The sequence below is a fragment of the Palaemon carinicauda genome, unplaced genomic scaffold, assembly GCF_036898095.1.
Source record: "Palaemon carinicauda isolate YSFRI2023 unplaced genomic scaffold, ASM3689809v2 scaffold2, whole genome shotgun sequence".
In the NCBI taxonomy this organism is placed as follows: Eukaryota; Metazoa; Arthropoda; class Malacostraca; order Decapoda; family Palaemonidae; genus Palaemon; species Palaemon carinicauda.
The window spans coordinates 958,538-977,252 of NW_027169589.1; the positions used below are offsets into that span (position 1 = coordinate 958,538).

Consider the following 18,715-nt stretch of genomic DNA (forward strand, 5'->3'; position numbering starts at 1 on the left):
AAAAGCTCCTTTACGATGTTCTTAATGGACAAGAACACCTTGACTCCATGCGTCAATAAGGTGGCAGAGCTTGCCTTTCAATATGCTCTGGAGGAGAAGCCCTTGCCTCCCATCCGAGAGGTGGATCCAATCTCCCTCCTTCTTCCCTCAGGTATTGAGTGTTGGGACAACGTCCATACCACCTTTACCTCCGGCAAGCTTGCAGCAGACTGTGCCTCAGTCTTGTTTAGTGAGAAGCTTCCCCGTCTCCCGGAATCTCTCATTAAACAGGAATATGATTCCCGCCTACGTGTGGGCCGTACTCTAAACCTGGCCACATCCACGGAGTCGATAGCCTTGACTTACGATACGGAGAGTATTTTTAAGTCTCTCAACAAGGCTACGCTACAGTCGTTATATTATGACTTATATGACTTTGCTACTGCTAAACGCAGATGTCGCAAGCATGTTCTAGCTGAGGCGACGATTAGGCATGAACCTAATAAACTCATCCGGTCCTCCTGTTGGGGTTCAAATCTCTTCCCCGAGGATCTCGTAGAGGAAGTCTTGGCGGAGGCCACTAGGGTTAATCAGAGCCTTAAAGCCCGTTGGGGTTTGACCCCTAAACGCAAGTATGACCCCGCAAATTATCAAGCCCGGGGTAGGAAGAAGCTTAGACCATATACCTCCACCCAGTTCAGGCAACAACAGAGTGCTTCATCCAACTTCCGGCTGCCTCTTCCTCCATCTTCTGTTGCCCCTGCACAGCCTTCCACCTCTCGGGCTCCTTCGGATGACTATGTCACCGTTCTGCTACCTAAGAGCCAGCTTTCTGGTGCCTCCGCCACTTCCCCTGCCTTTAACCAGTCCTACGAGGCTCATAGCTCTTCCCAGAGTTATGGTAGAGGTAGAGGCTACCACCGTGGCTCTAACCAGAACAAAGGCAGGGGAAGAGCCTTTCGCAGAGGAAAGAACTTCCGAGGCGGACGTGGAGGCAACTCCTCAAACCAATACTGAGGTGCAGCAGGTAGGGGGGAGGCTCTATGCCTTCCGCAACAAATGGAGGTTCAGTCCCTGGGCGTTCAGTATCATCTCCAAGGGACTAGGGTGGAGTTGGATTCAAGGACCTCCTCCTCCGAACAAATTTCGTCAACATTCCACTCCGGACCTGGTCGAATTTGTCCAGGAACTTTTACAAAAGAATGCCATACAAGAAACGAAACATCTGAAGTTTCAAGGTCGGCTGTTCAGTGTTCCGAAGAAGGATTCAGACAAGAGAAGAGTGATTCTAGATCTATCCCTTCTCAACTTGTCCATTCAATGCGACAAGTTTCGAATGCTTACCGTCTCGCAGGTGCGGACCTTACTTCCCCGTGGGGCCGTCACCACCTCTATCGATCTTACAGACGCCTACTATCACGTCCCGATAGCGAGACACTTCCGTCCGTACCTAGGCTTTCGCTTAGGGGACAAAAGTTACTCCTTCAAGGTGATGCCTTTCGGGCTCAACATTGCCCCAAGGATCTTCACAAAGCTAGCAGAAGTCGCTGTTCAGGAACTCAGGAATCAAGGGATTCAAGTAGTAGCCTATCTGGACGACTGGCTCATTTGGTCAGACACCTCCCAAAATTGCCTAAAAGCCACTCACAAAGTCATCCATTATCTTCAATCTCTAGGCTTCCAGATCAACTTCAAGAAGTCCCGTCTTCTTCCAAAATCGAAGTTCCAATGGCTCGGCCTGCAATGGGATCTTATATCTCATACTCTGTGTCTTCCCAGACCCAAGAGGTTAGAGATTGCAAGAAACACCAAACGCTTTCTCAAAGACAAAGTAAGTTCCAGACGGCTTCAAGAGAAGATTCTGGGTTCCCTTCAGTTTGCCTCAGTGACGGATCTTCTTCTGAAGGCAAAATTGAAAGATATCAATCGTGTCTGGCGTTCGAGGGCGAACCGGAAGCTCCGGGACAGGAAAGTCCGCCTTCCTCCCATTCTACGGGAAAGACTTCTTCCTTGGACAAGAGCAAACAGTCTGTCAAAGTCAGTTCCCCTTCGATTTCCGCCCCCGGAATTAATCATTCACACAGACGCATCCCTATCAGGTTGGGGCGGCTATTCTCAGCTCAAGAAAGTTCAAGGTCTTTGGACTCCCTTGTTCCGCCATTTTCACATCAATGTGCTAGAGGCCATGGCAGTTCTTCTAACCCTGAAACGTCTCGCTCTTCCCAAGAAACAACACCTTCGTCTGGTCCTCGACAGCGAAGTGGTGGTCCGCTGCCTCAACAGAGGCGGGTCAAAGTCAGGGCCTCTGAACCATGTTCTAATAGCCATATTCTCCCTAGCAGCCTCGAACCGTTGGCATCTTTCAGCTGTCCACCTGGCGGGAGTCCGGAATGTAGTGGCAGACGCCCTGTCCCGGACCTCCCCTCTAGAATCGGAATGGTCACTCGATCTAAAGTCATTTCGGTGGATTCTCTCTCAGGTTCCCGGTCTCCAAGTGGACCTCTTCGCCACGGAATCCAACCACAAATTGAGAGTATATGTGGCTCCCAATCTAGACCCTCAGGCTTACGCCACAGACGCCATGTCACAGAATTGGGACAACTGGGAAAAGATTTATCTCTTTCCCCCGGTGAATCTTTTGCTGAAAGTTCTAGACAAACTGAGATCCTTCAAGGGACAAGTAGCCTTGGTCGCACCCAACTGGCCCAAGAGCAACTGGTATCCTCTCCTGCGGGAGTTGAGACTATACCCTCACCCGATACCCAATCCGGTTCTGTCTCAGATAGTACAAACACGCGTTGTGTACGCTTTCTCAAACATTCAGAGTGCCCTAACTTTATGGACTTTATGAAGTTTGCGGCTATGCATGGTGCCAATATTGATCCTCAAAACACCTTGTTCCTAGAATCAGATAAACGGGATTCCACCATCCGTCAGTATGACTCTGCAGTTAAAAAGTTGGCAAAATTTTTAATAGACTCAGACGTGAACTGTATGAACTTGAACCTTACAGTCACTTTCTTTAGATCTTTATTAGAATCAGGTCTGGCAGCCAATACTATCACCACTATTAAATCGGCTCTGAAAAAGATCTTCCTAGTGGGTTTTAACATAGACTTAACCGACTCTTTGTTAGCTTCAATTCCGAAAGCTTGTGCCAGACTGAAACCGGTTACTCGTCCTACCCCGGTGACCTGGTTCCTTAATGACGTACTCAAATTGGCTTCTGATACCATTAACAGTTCTTGTGATTACATGCCCCTTCTCAGGAAAACACTTTTCCTAGTGAGCTTGGCTTCCGGGGCAAGAATTTCTGAATTGGCAGCCTTGTCGAGAGACCCGGGTCATATTGACTTTCTGCCTTCAGGAGAGGTCCTTCTTTCTCCTAACAAATTCTTTTTGGCTAAGAATGAAGACCCTCAAAACAGATGGACCTCCTGGAAAATTGTTCCCCTCACGCAAGATCCGTCGCTGTGCCCTGTCACTACTCTTAGGTCTTATCTATCCCGGACCTCCTCTAACTCCTCGGGGCCTCTATTCGTTAGAGAACAAGGCGGTACCATTACTATTAAAGGGATCAGGCAACAAATTTTGTATTTTATTAAACAAGCTAACCCTGACTCTTTTCCTCTTGCACATGATATCAGGGCGGTTGCCACCTCGGTGAACTTCTTTCACCACATGAATTTTACAGACCTTTCCAGGTATACAGGGTGGAAATCACCGTCAGTGTTCAAGAAACACTACCTTAAACATTTGGAAGCCCTAAAATTTTCTACAGTAGCCGCAGGGAGCGTAGTTACTCCCGAGTAACTCACAGGTTAATGCCTTGACTCTTTATCTCTCCCTCTTACCTGCCTCATTTATACCCTATTGTATTCGTTGGTCTCGCACCTGAATACTGTTATTATATTTGTAAATTTTTATGCTCCTGAGTATCTGTATATATTATCACTCACGGCATTATTATACCTACCTTATTGGATTTATGTTCATATTTAAGATACCCTTATAATTGTTTTTTGGTACTCATCTCTGATTAAAGCATCCTGTATTTCTCTTACGCTTATGTTTTTTCCTTTATTTTGCAAGTTTGGTGACATTTTTCTCTTGTATAGATTCACTGGGCGGCACAGGTTCGAGCCCAGAAAAGGGATTTTGACGTAGGAAAAATCTATTTCTGGGCGAGGGACCTGTGCCGCCCAGTGAACCCTCCCAGCTCCTCTCCCTTGGAGTCCCCAAACTTTGGGTGCTAAGGAGTTGGGTTCTGAGCGGATGCATTGTAGTAGTACCGAGTGAGGTTGAACGGCTCTCCTCTATTGGGGTTCTCTGTCGTGGATTAATCTAAATAGTGCGGGACCTCTGGAATATACGCCCAATTTTATACCGACACCAATAGGTGAGCGAGCTAGTTAACCTAGCACTCCTTTACATTTTTTCTCTGGTATATTTAGCAGTAAATTACCTAAGAATAAGTGCTTAAATGGAGCTTATTCACTGGGCGGCACAGGTCCCTCGCCCAGAAATAGATTTTTCCTACGTCAAAATCCCTTTTATTTGGTTGTGAAATTATTAACAGTCAGATAATTACTATGTCTTAACGCTTTTACCCCCAGGCTCTTTGGAAATTTCCAACCCTTAACCCCCAGGGGGTTATTTTTTTCCAAGCACATTTTGCAGTATATTTTTTTTAAATTGCTCTAACAGCCTTAATTTTTGTCATAGAGAGGTCAGGTTGATCTCATTCTCTTGGAAAATGCCTGAATTTTTTCAAAAAATTATCAAAAATATGAAAAAAAAAATTTATAGCATTTTTTTTTGCAAGGACGTACCGGTACGTCCATGGTGGTAAAGGGATGGGTTTTGTGAAACGTACCAGTACGTCCTTTGGGGGTAAAAGGGTTAACAAATGTATCACCACCAATGTATATTGGATTCTTAGCATTTGAACATCTGCATAATATGCTATACCATAAAAGTTGCTTTATCATTTTGAATGACAAAATTTTGGACATTTTCTTTCAGGCCTATATTTGCTCTACTACAGAAGGATAAACAACTGGAAACTCTTGCTGAGAAACTATGTCATCGTTTCCAGGCCACTAAAACCCCACGGCAGTGGAGAGACGTCGCTTATTGCCTGTCGTTGCTCCAATACAAGTAAGGATTAATGTTTAATTTTTTTCAAGATTTTTTTCTTTTCTATGTATATGCAAACACCATTAATAGCAGACCGTTTAAAGTCTGATGTAAACTACCCATGAGGTGCTAAGTACTGTAGTTGCGAAAGGAGAATGTACAACTTTTTATTATCAGGTGAGCCATAACTCCCTGTTTTGTGTTTAAACTTGGACTGATAACTTGTAAGATTCTAAAATCATTGTGTATGCCGTGGCATAAGCCAGTCCTTTAACTGGTTTTGTTGTGGGTACAGGAAAGGACTTTCTAATATATAGTATGTCAAAAGACATTTAATACTTCTCTCTTAACGTGTGAAAGATGTGATGTAAAAGTAGTGGACTCGAATATGAATTTGGTTTTTCATAATCTTAGTATTGAAATTGAGCATGTTTTTTTTTCCTGTTTTGTTTAAATATGTCTTTCATTATGCAAGGCTTTAATTATAGTTATGACCATTCATATTTTTTATTTTTATGATACAGAAATATTTTATGTTGATTGTGAAATTTTATTTTTACCAGTGAAAAGAGCGTCAGGAAACTGAGTGAAAGCTTCGCGTTTTATGGAGATAAACTACACGAACCTGAAGTGTTTGAATTTTTCCTTGGTATACTTGCTAATGCACGTAAGAATAGCCGGCCGGAGGCAAAGGCACAGATAGATGAACTCGAGGCAAGGATTCAAGAAAACCACGACAAAGGTGTCGAAGATGAAAATGCTCTTAGCAACGCTGCCAATGCAAAATCGAAAGCAAAACAATCTCACAAACCAGGTATGTTTCATTGTAAAATCATTGCAGTCATTAGATTTGAGAATTGTTTGGTGTAGCCGTGAGAATATTTTTGTATTTTCATCCCTTCGTTATTACAGTAGAATACAAAAAATATTGAGGTTTTATTTTAGGAAAGAATAAGTTACATACATAAATAAGTTAGGATACTAACCCTTTTAGCCCCAAAGGACGTACTGGTACGTTTCACAAAAGCCATCCCTTTACCCCCATGGACGTACCGGTACGTCCTTGCAAAAAAATGCTATAAAATTTTTTTTTTCATATTTTTGATAATTTTTTGAGAAAATTCAGACATTTTCCAAGAGAATGAAACCAACGTGACCTCTCTATGACAAAAATTAAGGCTTTTAGAGCAATTTAAAAAATATATACTGCAAAATGTGCTGGGAAAAAAATAATCCCCTGGGGGTTAAGTGTTGGAAATTTCCAAAGAGCCTAGGGGTAAAAGGGATAACTAGAATATGAGCTTCCAGATTATCAGTAGAACATTCTTTGTGTCACTTCTGCCGCATTTTGCAGATAATTAGAGGTACACCATTGATTTTCTGGCCTTTTTAGTTCCAAAGCCTAACCAATGCCAGATTATTGATTTGCTATAGGTCACCTGTTACTATGTAGTTGTTACACCTCTCACTTTACTTCTGAATAGCTAATTATTCACTTCCTTTGTTTCTTAAGAATACTATAGTGATCTAAAAAGTGGAAGGAATATTAATATAAATCAGATGATGTAATTGTTTTATAGAAAATGTATTGTGGGAATGTTCATCTGTTGATCTTTTATGCTATACAGTATGTGATGCAGGTACATAATTTCACTTCTCTCTCTTTACTCTAATTGACTCTGAAACAACACCAAATGGTGTGAGTATACGGGTCTAGTTGATTAATTAGTATTACATAGTGCTGAGTTCGTTTTATATCTGTGATGATGATTTTACACACAAACGTAAACATGCCTATTTTTTTTATTCTTTATAGCTTTTCTATTATGCTACAATTATGCATAACTATTAACCCTTTTACCCCCAAAGGACGTACTGGTACGTTTCACAAAACCCATCCCTTTACCCCCATGGACGTACCGGTACGTCCTTGCAAAAAAATGCTATAAATTTTATTTTTTCATATTTTTGATAATTTTTTGAAAAAATTCAGGCATTTTCCAAGAGAATGAGACCAACCTGACCTCTCTATGACAAAAATTAAGGCTGTTAGATCAATTTAAAAAAAATATACTGCAAAATGTGCTGGGAAAAAAATAACCCCTTGGGGGTTAAGGGTTGGAAATTTCCAAAGAGCCTGGGGGTAAATGAATGATTTAAAGTTTTCAGGCATCCTGACATCTAAGGTCATTGACGCCGGTAACATTTAATTTATGTATACCAACTTAAAAAATTAAATAAAATAAAAAATTAAAGAGTATTCAATTAAAATCATAAATATTGAATGTCATAAAAGTTAAATATTTTTCAGAAGACCTGCTTCTGAAAGAAATCTAAAAATGCCACTTGCATGGTAGGACACATCATTTCCAAGAATCTTGGCAAGGATGAACCTGCCACCCTCACCTCGAGCCTCAAACAAATATCTATTCCGCAAGATGTTGTAATTGGGGCATTCGGTCAACAAATGCCTTACTGTTAGAGGTACTAAACAGTTGTCACAATACGGTTGGTGTTGGCCCTTCAGCAGAAACTCATGTGTCAACCGAGTGTGACCAATACGGAGACGACAAAGAGACGTCTCCCATTTTCGGGGCATCATATTATACCTCCAAGGAGATATGTCATTTGTTACTTCCCTCATTTTATTGCCATCTTGACTATCCCATTGCTGTTGCCATTTATTGCAAACCAATTTCTTGATGTCAGGTAAGAAATCATTACAGGGAATGGGATACCTTCTTGGCAGCAACTCGGATGCAGCCTCCTTAGCTAGTGAATCTGCCTTCTCATTCCCGGACACACCTACATGTGCTGGAACCCAACAAAATTGAACTGTTATACCTCTCCGTCCAATGATGAAAAGCCATTCTAAAATCTTTAAAACTAGAGGGTTATTAGAATTAAAAACTTCCATAGCTTGAAGGACACTCCTTGCATCACTAAAAATTGTAAAATTACCCTCCTTCTCCAACGCTATTTTCTCAATAGCGGTTAATATGCCATACAGTTCGGCAGTAAATATGGAAGCGGTCAGAGGAAGTGCACCTCTACAATTAAAACCATTGCTATGTACTCCAAATCCAACGCCAGCATCAGATTTGGAGCCATCAGTATAGATAAAAGTTGATCCTCTATGTTCTTTAACATGTTCATTAAAAAGAGACCTGGCTTCTATGTCTGACATATTCTTCTTATCTCCAATAAAATATTTACAAAAAGATATCTCTGGTAACTTCCATGGAGGCGTTGATGATACCTTGAATGGAAGTACCTTATTTCTAATTATATCCAGACTATTTAATAATCGTTTCACCCGAAAGCCATAAGGTTGAGGAGATTTTGGGTGCAACTCAAAGTATGATGCGTGTCTTACAAGGCTTGCAGTCTGAAAGGCTAGAGAGTTAGGGAGTCTTTGCAATCTAAACCAATACCGAAGAATGGAAGACATTCGGTAAAGGTCTAGAGGTAACTCTCCAGCATCAACAAGGAGACTTGGGATAGGCGAGGTTTTAAAAGCTCCAGTAGACAATCTAATACCTGCATGATGTATCGAATCTAATATTTTTAACCGGCTTGGGGTGGCTGAAGAATATACCTCACAACCATAACTAATTTTGGAAAAAATCAAGGCCTTGTATAATTTTAAAATAGTATTGCGGTCTGCCCCCCATGATGTATGGGACAATACTTTTAAGATATTCAGAGCTTCAACACATTTAGCTTTTAGCGCTTTTAGGTGAGAAACCCATGTAAGTTTACAGTCAAATATCAAACCTAAAAATTTGGTTTCTGATACACATGGTATCCGTTGACCTTTAATGTATATATCCGGGTCTGGATGTACTCCCCGGATACGACAAAAATGGACAATGGTAGTTTTACTTGTCGAGAACTTAAATCCATTCATGTCAGCCCACTGGATAATTTTATCAATAGAGAGTTGGATTTTTCTCTCAACCATTGCCATTCTAGTGCCAGCAAATGATATTGAGAGATCATCCACAAATAATGTTGAGAGAACATCCTGGGGAATGGCTGAGGATATCCCATTAATTGCTAGTGCAAAAAGGGTTACACTCAGCACACTACCCTGAGGAACTCCTTCTTCCTGGCACTTACTCTCTGATAGAGTTTCCCCAACTCTCACTCGAAAAACTCTACGTGAAAGAAATGTCTGAATAAATAGTGGCAGCTCTCCTCTCAATCCCAATTCATGAATGGTTTTAAGAATACCATATCTCCATGTGGTATCATATGCCTTTTCAAGGTCAAAAAATACTGTAACATGGTGGTGTTTGGAAGCAAAGGCTTCACAAATAGAAGACTCAAGTCGTATCAACACATCAGTCGTTGAGTGCATTTTTCGGAATCCACATTGAATCGGTGATAAAATACCTTTCTTTTCAAGGTACCATATCAGCCTTGCATTGACCATCTTCTCCATGATTTTACATAAACAAGATGTCAATGCAATAGGACGATAGTTTGCTGCTAAAAACTTGTCTTTACCGGGTTTTAAAAAGGCTAAAATAATGGCTAGTTCCCAAACACTTGGGTAACTATGATCATGCCATATTCTATTAATAATGCTTAAAATAAATAGCTTTGTATTAAAATGTACATGTTTAATCATTGCATATGGAATTCCATCGGGTCCAGGGGCTGTATCGTTGCAATGAGCAAGTGCGGAATCAAATTCTCTTTCAGTGAAAGGAGAATTATACGACTCTTCCCTTCTTGTTGCAAAATTTAAAATTTTCTTTTCTTCAGTGCTCCTATACTGGTGACCAGGGGCTCCTTCACACTTGCTGGATACATTTGAAAAATGATTAGCCAGGGCATTGCTAACTTCATTTGCTTCAGTTACATACTGGCCATTCACCTTCAACACTGGTGGTGGGTTGGGGGTGAATTTGCCAGCTATCTTTTTTACTTTCCTCCACACAGAAGATGGTGGTGTTCTACTGTTAATGGAGGAAACAAAAGACATCCATGACTGGCGTCTTGCTTCTTTCATGGCACGACGGAACTGTGCTCTACATTTCTTGTACATAGTTAAATTCTCATCAGTTCTGCGTCTACGCAATCGTGTTAGAGATCTTCTTGTGGCTCTGTGGAGTGCAGTTAGTTCTGAAGACCACCACGGGACTGGTCGTCGTTTGAATAACCCTGTTGTTTTGGGAATTGAATTGACTCCTGCTGTATGAAGAGTTCCATTCAGTAGGTCTATGGCATCATCAACACTTTCAAACTGTTCTGCTCTCCCTTCGATTTCACTTAGCTCGGAAAATTTAACCCAGTCTGCCTTGTCTAGATTCCAACGTGGCGATCTTTGCAAAGGCGGACCCTTGTTGGTGTTTATAATGATTGGTGCATGATCACTAGTATGCCAATCATCTAATGTCCTCCAATCAAAATCAAGAAGGCAGTTAGAGCTTGCAATTGAAAGGTCAATGCATGACAGAGTACCTGTCTGAACATGGAAGTGTGTGGGCTCTCCTGTATTAAGGAGTCCCACATCCTCATTCTCCACAATTGATGAGATAATATTGCCCCTTGTGTTTGCTAAAATATCACCCCATAAAGGATGTCTACCATTCATATCTCCCAGTAAGAGAAAAGGTTGAGGGAGTTGTTGAATGACCTCTACTAAATCATCATATAAAATATTATCATTTGGAGGTAAGTACAGAGAGCATATTGTATATTTTCTCCCTATATCAATTTGAACAACAACTGCCTGCAGGGTTGTACGTATAGACATGGGTATTTGGGGAACATCTCGACGAATGTACATGAGACTTCCGCCATGGCTCCCTGCTTGTTGATTATATGATGTTCTATAGCTAACATACTCTCGAGGACTAGGAGTGTTAGAATCAAGCATACTTTCCTGTAGACATACAATTATGGGGGAATGTTCATGAATTAGGAGCTTAAGTTCTTCATATTTCGCCCTCAAACCCTGACAGTTCCATTGCAAAATGGAGGAGAAAACTATGGATTATTTCTGGAAGACATCTTGGATGAGGTCTTCCCATTAGCAGTTTTTAATCTAACATTATTACCTGTAGGTTTCTTCAGAGGTGGTCTTGTTATGTTGGGTTTTACGTTGGTGTTTTTCTTTGTATCTTTTTTATCTATTTGTTGAGGGGGATGGTGGACCTCAACTTGAATTTCTGATTTATTTAAATTATCTTCTGGTTGATCGGCAACATCAACAGACAAAACATCATATTTATTTGATGTCATAATTCTAGTATTTCTTATGGAAGGGGGTGAGAGAGATGGAGGTCTCTCTCTTTTACGATTAGTAGGTTGTGAGTTACCAGGTTTTTGTACCTTCCCCACTACAGGTACACCTGATAACTTGGTGTCAGGTGGAATCTCCATTAAATCAGGCAAGGATATGGCCTGGGAGAGGTTAGTACTATCCTTTGTAATGGGGGACAAAGGTTTGATAGTGGTGGGCAATGTCTTTTGGTTGATACTCAATGATAAATCTTTAGGAGGAGATATTCTTGTCTTATGCAGCACTTTATCAATAGATGGTGAATTCCTTTTTCAAGAACTACCTACAGTAGTAGGTGGGCGAGATGATTCCCGAGGAACTTTTTCTCCTGTTTTTAATGTCTTTGCATAAGTGTTAGATTTATTTAATAATCTCTTGGCATGCCCCACGCTTACATGTTCAATAATTGATTTATTGAGGACAGCCTCTTCTAACTTATAAAACTGGCAGCTCCTATCATTAGATTTATGGTTAGAGTTGCAGTTTAAGCACCTTGCCTCAAATGTACATTCCCCATGGTAAATATTGGAGCAAGTATTACAAATTCTTTCACTATTGCAAACTTTGGAAGGATGTCCAAATTTAAAGCAATTATAACATTGCAGTGGCTTTTGCTTGAAAGGTTGAACTCTGATCCTTTCATTTTCTATGTCTTTGTGGGAAGGTACATCGGCATCCTGGAAAGTAAGAACAATCATTGATGTTCCAGGTACTTTATGTACTTTCCACACTGATAGAGGACACATAGTCAATATCTCTTCTTCAGTAAATTCATACAGATCCCTATTAAAAACCACTCCCCTTCCATAGCTAAAGTTTAGATGGGGTTTGATGTCCAATTTTATATCATCATTTACTGTCTTCAAATTGGACAGTATAACAGATTGTGTATATGACTTGGCCTTTATCAGGTAACTTTTCTTACCGAATCGAGATATATCTCCAGGTGCAATCGTACCTACCTTCCTCTGAAGAAATTTGCAGACCTTGAAATAATTTTCCGTACCTCCTACAGATTGAGCAAGAAGCCACATTGGTGGTTTTGGCTTTCTTTGGGATGGCATATCTGCCTCTATATCTTTATCAGCCCAGTCTGCTGGTCTGTAGACATCCAGATCTTTAGGTGTCCCATCACACAGAGCACCCTTAACACTCATATTACCTACTTTAATATCAACAATATTACGGCTTGCATTAAATGCTTCCTCATGACAATTAAATGATAACCAAGATTCCCAATTATCATCTTGAAGTTTCATTCTAATTTCTTTTATTAATCCATAACACTCAAATATTTTATGTAGCATATCATAATTAGTTTCTAATGGGATTTGGGTAATGTGCAGGACATTCAATTTTCCCGTGTTGCCCAAATTACCCTTTTTCCGAGTGTTTAAAGAATAGTCCTTTTTAGTTCCTACGTCGTCAACGGAGTTTTCTTTAAATGAATTGCCAGAGGTCGTCAACAGTGCCGGGGGCGAGTCAGCATATCCAGGGGAGGTGGGGTCATTTTCACAAGAATCCATCATAAAAAAGAAGAGAGAAGAGTGATTTTTTGAAGTTTGATTTACCTGCTTGAGAACATTAAGGCATCACATGTTGGGAAGGAAATTTACACTCTCCACTACCGGCACAGTGAGAGTATACTTCCCAGATGGTCCACTCCATACCCTACTCGAAAGATAGCATCAAAACAGATATAGAGGCACAGGTGTAAGCTGAACCCGCCTGTTAGGACTGAGACCAAGAAACTATGGAATCATCCTCCCCATATCTGTAATGACGGGCTTCCGGCCAAAAGCCGAGAGTCCTACCCAAGCGTTGGATCCCCCTGGATTCCGAAGACCCAACACTTGAGAATAGTTCCGCCAAAAAGGTCCAAACCATCTTCGGGATGGCTGAGATTATCCAATACTCTCACATATAGCTTTGAGCACAAACACCTCCCAACCGTGACACCTTTCCCATTCATCAAAGCAGGCAGCAATACCGGATGTATAAACATCCGCCCAAGTGGCAATAACAGATGCAGAAACATCCATGCCATAAAAAAAGAGAGAAAAAAAAAATAATAAACACACATATATATGTAAATATATACACATACATATGGGAAATTTTACTCATAGGGTTGGGACAGCAACATGAAGGAAAGTTTATAATATTAGGAGAAGGTTGAAGCCATATAAAGAGGAAGAAAAAGATGAAAGAGAGAAATTTAGATTCGAACTGGGGGAGCAATTTCCCCAAGTTCGAGAGCCCTCTTGCCCGTCACCAAGATTCAGCACGGGAATGAAATGCCGTGCTGAAGCTCAATGACTTCATCAAGGCATTCTCTCATTAAGAGGGAGCCTGGAGGTAAAAGGGTTAAGAGTCAACTCTCCTTATCCACGGGTATTCCATTCGAATCCCTCCCTTCTGTGGGTAAGAATTCAGCAAATGATTGGAGGCCCTGAACTCTTTCAAGTTTTTTTATTCATTTAAGAAGTGTAATTGTACTGAACACACACTCACACTCACACTCTCACTCTCACTCTCACTCTTTTTCTTTTGGCTCAGTAGAAATCGTACGTGTCCGCTCTTCTCCTGACTCGTTGGACCTTTTGATTTTAGCTTTCTCTTTTCAGGTATGCTTGTCCTTCTGCGATTGCCTTCATCATGCGAATGTGTCCAGTGTGAGAGGGAGCCGTGTCATCGTTGGAGACCAACCCACACTCTCTCTGTCCTACATGTCAAGGGCATCGTTGAGAGCAGGGCTTGCCCTTCGCAGAGTGCAGGGAGTGGTCTGCCTCACAATGGGAGAGGTTTGGAAGGCGCAGGAAGAAATCTAAGCGCGATCGTTCTCCCTCAAGGGCCAGCAGGATTCGTTCTTCTTCTCGCACTCCCAAATCTCTCCCAAGAGCTCCTTCTCGCGCACTCTCACAAGGGACGAGCGAGCACTGGTGGGGTTGTTGCTTCCCCTAGAAAAGCACCGTCTCCTCCAGCCGCTGGCGAGCCTTTTACTCTTGCAGATTTGTTTCAGGTGTGGTCGTCCTTGGGGATTTCGTGACCCCCTTCGAAGGAGGAGCTGCAGCGCCTTCTTCAGCTTGGTGCCACGACGGAACCTTCTCCGGATCCGTCGACATCTCAGGCTTTGGAGTTGTGCGAGGTCCATCCACTGCCTTCCCGTGGTCCTTCCACGCGTGTTCACCTCTTCAACAACCTCCTGCTGGCGACGAACCCTCTCTCCATCCTGTGACCTCATTGTCTCTTAATCCTCAACCCTCTGTTTGTTCCCAAAGGAACCCTCAGGTCGCAGGTGATGATCAGCGAGCCTTCCATCAGCAGCGTTAAGGGACAAGCATCGCCCTTATGGAGCTTCTTCCCCTGATCGTCGTTCGCGACGATCGGAAGATCGTAATGATCGTAGGTCATTGCAATCAGAGCGTTCTTCACCTAGAAGATGCTCACACTCCAGAGCTTTGCGCTGTAGAGACCATAGGTCTCAACGCTCCCCTAGGAGGCGTTCCTCTTCACGAGAATGAGCAATCACGTTCTTCATGATCGCAAGCAAGGTCTAGATCTAGGTCCAGACACTCACGTTCTAGATTGTCTTATTTAGATCACGAAGACGGTACTCGTGCTCGCAAGGATAACGCTCACAATCACGAGGGCGGCGTTCGCGAGGCTATCGTTCAGGAGAACGACGTTCTCGTTTGTGAAGCCGACGCTCACGTTCATGAGATAGGCACTCGCGACATTCACGCTATTCTCGAACGAGAGCTAAACGCTCGCATTCACGAACATTACGATAATGAACCGCTCGTTCGAGATCAAGGTGTAGACGTTCCTCTTCTAGAGGTAGAGGTAGGCGTACACGATCTCTCCCCTATGAACAACTTTGTCCAACACTCAGTTCAGAATGGAGACAGCAGACACGGTAATTCAAGCAGTCCATCCAAGGGACTTCATTTGCACACTGGATCTGGAGGACGCTTACTTCCATATCCCAATGCATCTGTCATCAAGGAAGTATTTAAGGTTCATTCACGAAGGAAAGACATACCAGTTAAAGGTTCTATGCTTCGGTCTTGCGACAGACCTTCAGGTTTTTACCAGAGTGTTCGCCCTAGTGTCATCTTGGGCTCACAGGAACGGCATCCATCTTCTCAAATATCTGGACTACTGGCTGATCCTGGCAGACTCGGAGACAACCCTTCTTCGTCACAGAGATATGCTTCTCGAGTTTTGTCAGGATCTGGGGGTCCCGATAAATCTTGAGAAGTCATCACTGCAACCTTCACAGAGACTATTATACCTCAAAATGATCATAGACACCCTTCTACAGAAAGTCTTCCCATCAGACGAAAGAGTACACAGGCTGAAGGAAGTGGCTGCTCCCTTCTTCAGAAAAAAAGTTCTTCCAGCCTCTTGTTGGTCAAGTCTGTTAGGCCATGTAGCCTCTCTAATCCATCTTGTTCCAAACGGCCACCTCAGGATAAGATCCCTGCAGTGGCAGCTGAAGTCCGTGTGGAACCAACACTCCGACCCACGGGACACCCGAGTTCCCATAACTCAGGATCAGGCGACGTATTTGAGTTGGTGGATGGTAGACGAAAACCTTCAGCGAGGCCAGAATCTTCTTGTTCCCCCTCTGAATTTGATGCTCTTCACAGATTCATCAAAAGAAGGGTGGTGGGATCACCTGCTCCACAATATGATCTCTGGCCTTTGGTCAGAATCAGAGAGGTACCAGCACATAAATCTTCTAGAGATGAGAGCAGCCTACCTGGCTCTTCTTCAGTTCCTACAGTTGCTGGCAGGTCACTCTGTGGTGTTGATGAGCGACAACACCACAGTAGCGGCTTATATTAACAAACAGGGCGGTACCTTTTCGCAGCCTCTATGCCATCTTGCAGTAAAGATCTTCAGATGGTCAGAACATTCAGTGGTTCTACCAGCTCGCTTCTTTCCCGGCAAGAGGAATGTGCTCGAGGACAATCTGAGCTAAGTGACTCGGATAGTAGGCTCTGAATGGTCTTTGAATCGTCAGATAGGCAACAAATTCCTGACTTTGTGGGGTTCTCTGACTGTAGACCTGTTCGCAACATCTCTGAACAGCAAGCTTCCACTTTACTGTTCTCCAGTCCCGGACCCTCAAGCTCTGGCAAGATGCATTCCAACAACGGTGGGACAACATCGACGTGTATGGCTTTCCCCCATTTTGACTGATGAGAAGACTGCTCAACAAAACAAGAGCGTCTAAAGATATATTGATGACCCTTGTAGCTCCACTATGGCATCACGCAGAGTGGTTTTCGGACCTTCTGCAACTTCCAGTTCTACTCAGAGAGCCACATGTAAACATCTTCCACAAGACTGTGCAGTCACTTCGACTTCATGCATAGCGACTATCCAGCGTCTCCTCTCAGAGGGGCTTTTCAAGACAAGTTGTGGAGCGAATGTCTGGACCCTTGCGTAGGTCCTCAGCCTTGGTCTAACAGGCTAAGTGGAGAGATTTCTGTGTTTGGTATCTCTCCACTCGATGCCACCATTCCAGTAATAGCGGAATTTCTTGTATACCTTCGGGAGGAAAAGCTCCTTTAAGTATCGGCGGTGAAAGGCTATCGCTCAGCCTTGAGCCTGCCTTCAAACTGAAAGGAGTTGACATTTCCTCTTTGTTGGAGCTTTCTTTACTCATACGGAGTTATGAGATCACTTGCCCCCAGTCAGAGATCAGGCCTCCTCCTTGGAACGTGGTTCTTGTCTCGAGGTCACTAAAAGGACTTCCCTACGAATCATTATGCCATGCAACTGATCGAAATCTCACTTTGAAGACGGCGTTCCTGCTCGCTTTAGCCTTGGCAAAGTGAGTCAGTGAACTTCATGGCCTCTCATATCACATCGCCCATTCAAGGGGATGGAGAGGGGAAAGTGACGCTCAGCTTCGTCCCTGAGTTTATTGCGAAGACTCAAAATCCGCGGGTGCTGGACCTTAAGATTCTGGCCCTTTCAGATTGAGAGTCTTCGTTCTGTAACCAACGACCCAGATCAGTTGTTACTTTTCCCAGTGAGGAGTTTGAGATACTATCTTAAACGCACTGCAGCAACACGGCCCAGACTAACATAGCTGTTTGTTAGTTCATGGAGAGTAAAGAGGAGGCTCACAAAAAACACAGTTTCCTCCTGAATTTGCTAAGTGATCGAAAGAGCCTTGGCTCCGGATCCTCCTCAGGCTCGTCGACCTAGATTCCATGACGTCGGGAATCAGTACTTCCCTGGTGTTCAAACGCAACTTTTCCATTTTGCAGGTTCTCCAAGCGGGTGTGTGGAAAAGACAAACCACATTCACAGCCCAGGAGGCTCAATACGTTTACTATCGGTCTTGTGGTGCTGCCCAACAAGTGGTTTAAGATACCTCAAGCTCCTTGATGGACAAGTAGCAGTTGGTTGAGGGCATTGGTTACCCAGGTTAAGACCAGGATGAATGAGAAGAATGTCTTGCTTTCCTTCTTCTTCATCTCTCTGGGGGTACAGTGCTATGGGCCCCTCTGCAAGCTAGCTTCAACCTCTGCTGGTAATTATCACTTCCCTTATACTAGGAGTCATTTATACAGTCCACTTCCCCCATTGCTTCTGCGAGGGAGCAATGGGATACTTCTTGTTTTTCTTTCCTATTTAAAACTCAGATGTTAGATACAAATAACAACCTCTATTTTACTAAATTGCACAGGCCATGAATATACTCACTTTGTATATTTCAGCGAGGTGTCAAAGCTTTCCCTAGACCACAGTCATATACTGCACTAGGTAAAACCAGGTCAATGTCTATGCCAGATCTAGGACTTCCACCTACCTAAAAGTGAGTCATCCACATAAATAACGGAAGGTTTTTTAGTATGGGAACAAATGACAAATTCGAAGATAATTTGTATTTTTCCCTAACTAATACAAACCTGGAGTTATTTATATAAATTGAGGGTTATCAGTTAAAGAATAAAATACAGTGTGCGCATTGACAAGTAAGTGTATATGCGTGACGGACAGATGTTCAGTTAGCCCGAGAGCCTGATCGGATCGGTTTCCTCACAAACTAATTTCTTGTCTGTCTCCATACCAATCGAACTACATATTTCAGGCCTTGGTTGTGCTTGGTACCAATATCATACGTTGCCAATTTTATGTCCATTGTAATATGTTTTGTTTTTTAAATGGGTATAGCCTTCAAAAGATATATTGAATATATCTCATTTCATCCGTTATTAGTTGAAACAAGTTTCATTACTGAAAATGTAGATAAGGCAAGGGTACCCTGAGGGCCTG

The 18,715-nt window shown here is 42.6% G+C and overlaps 1 protein-coding gene across 1 annotated transcript in view; it reads left to right on the plus strand.

The window, feature by feature from the left end:
- The window catches only part of Cap-D2 (CAP-D2 condensin subunit), a 307,837-nt gene that overhangs the window by 279,081 nt on the left and 10,041 nt on the right, over positions 1 to 18,715 (plus strand). Inside the window, exons 26-27 of the mRNA XM_068368385.1 lie at positions 5,005 to 5,139; positions 5,682 to 5,932. Coding sequence (XP_068224486.1) covers positions 5,005 to 5,139; positions 5,682 to 5,932 — 386 coding nt within the window. The remainder of the gene's footprint in view (positions 1 to 5,004; positions 5,140 to 5,681; positions 5,933 to 18,715) is intronic.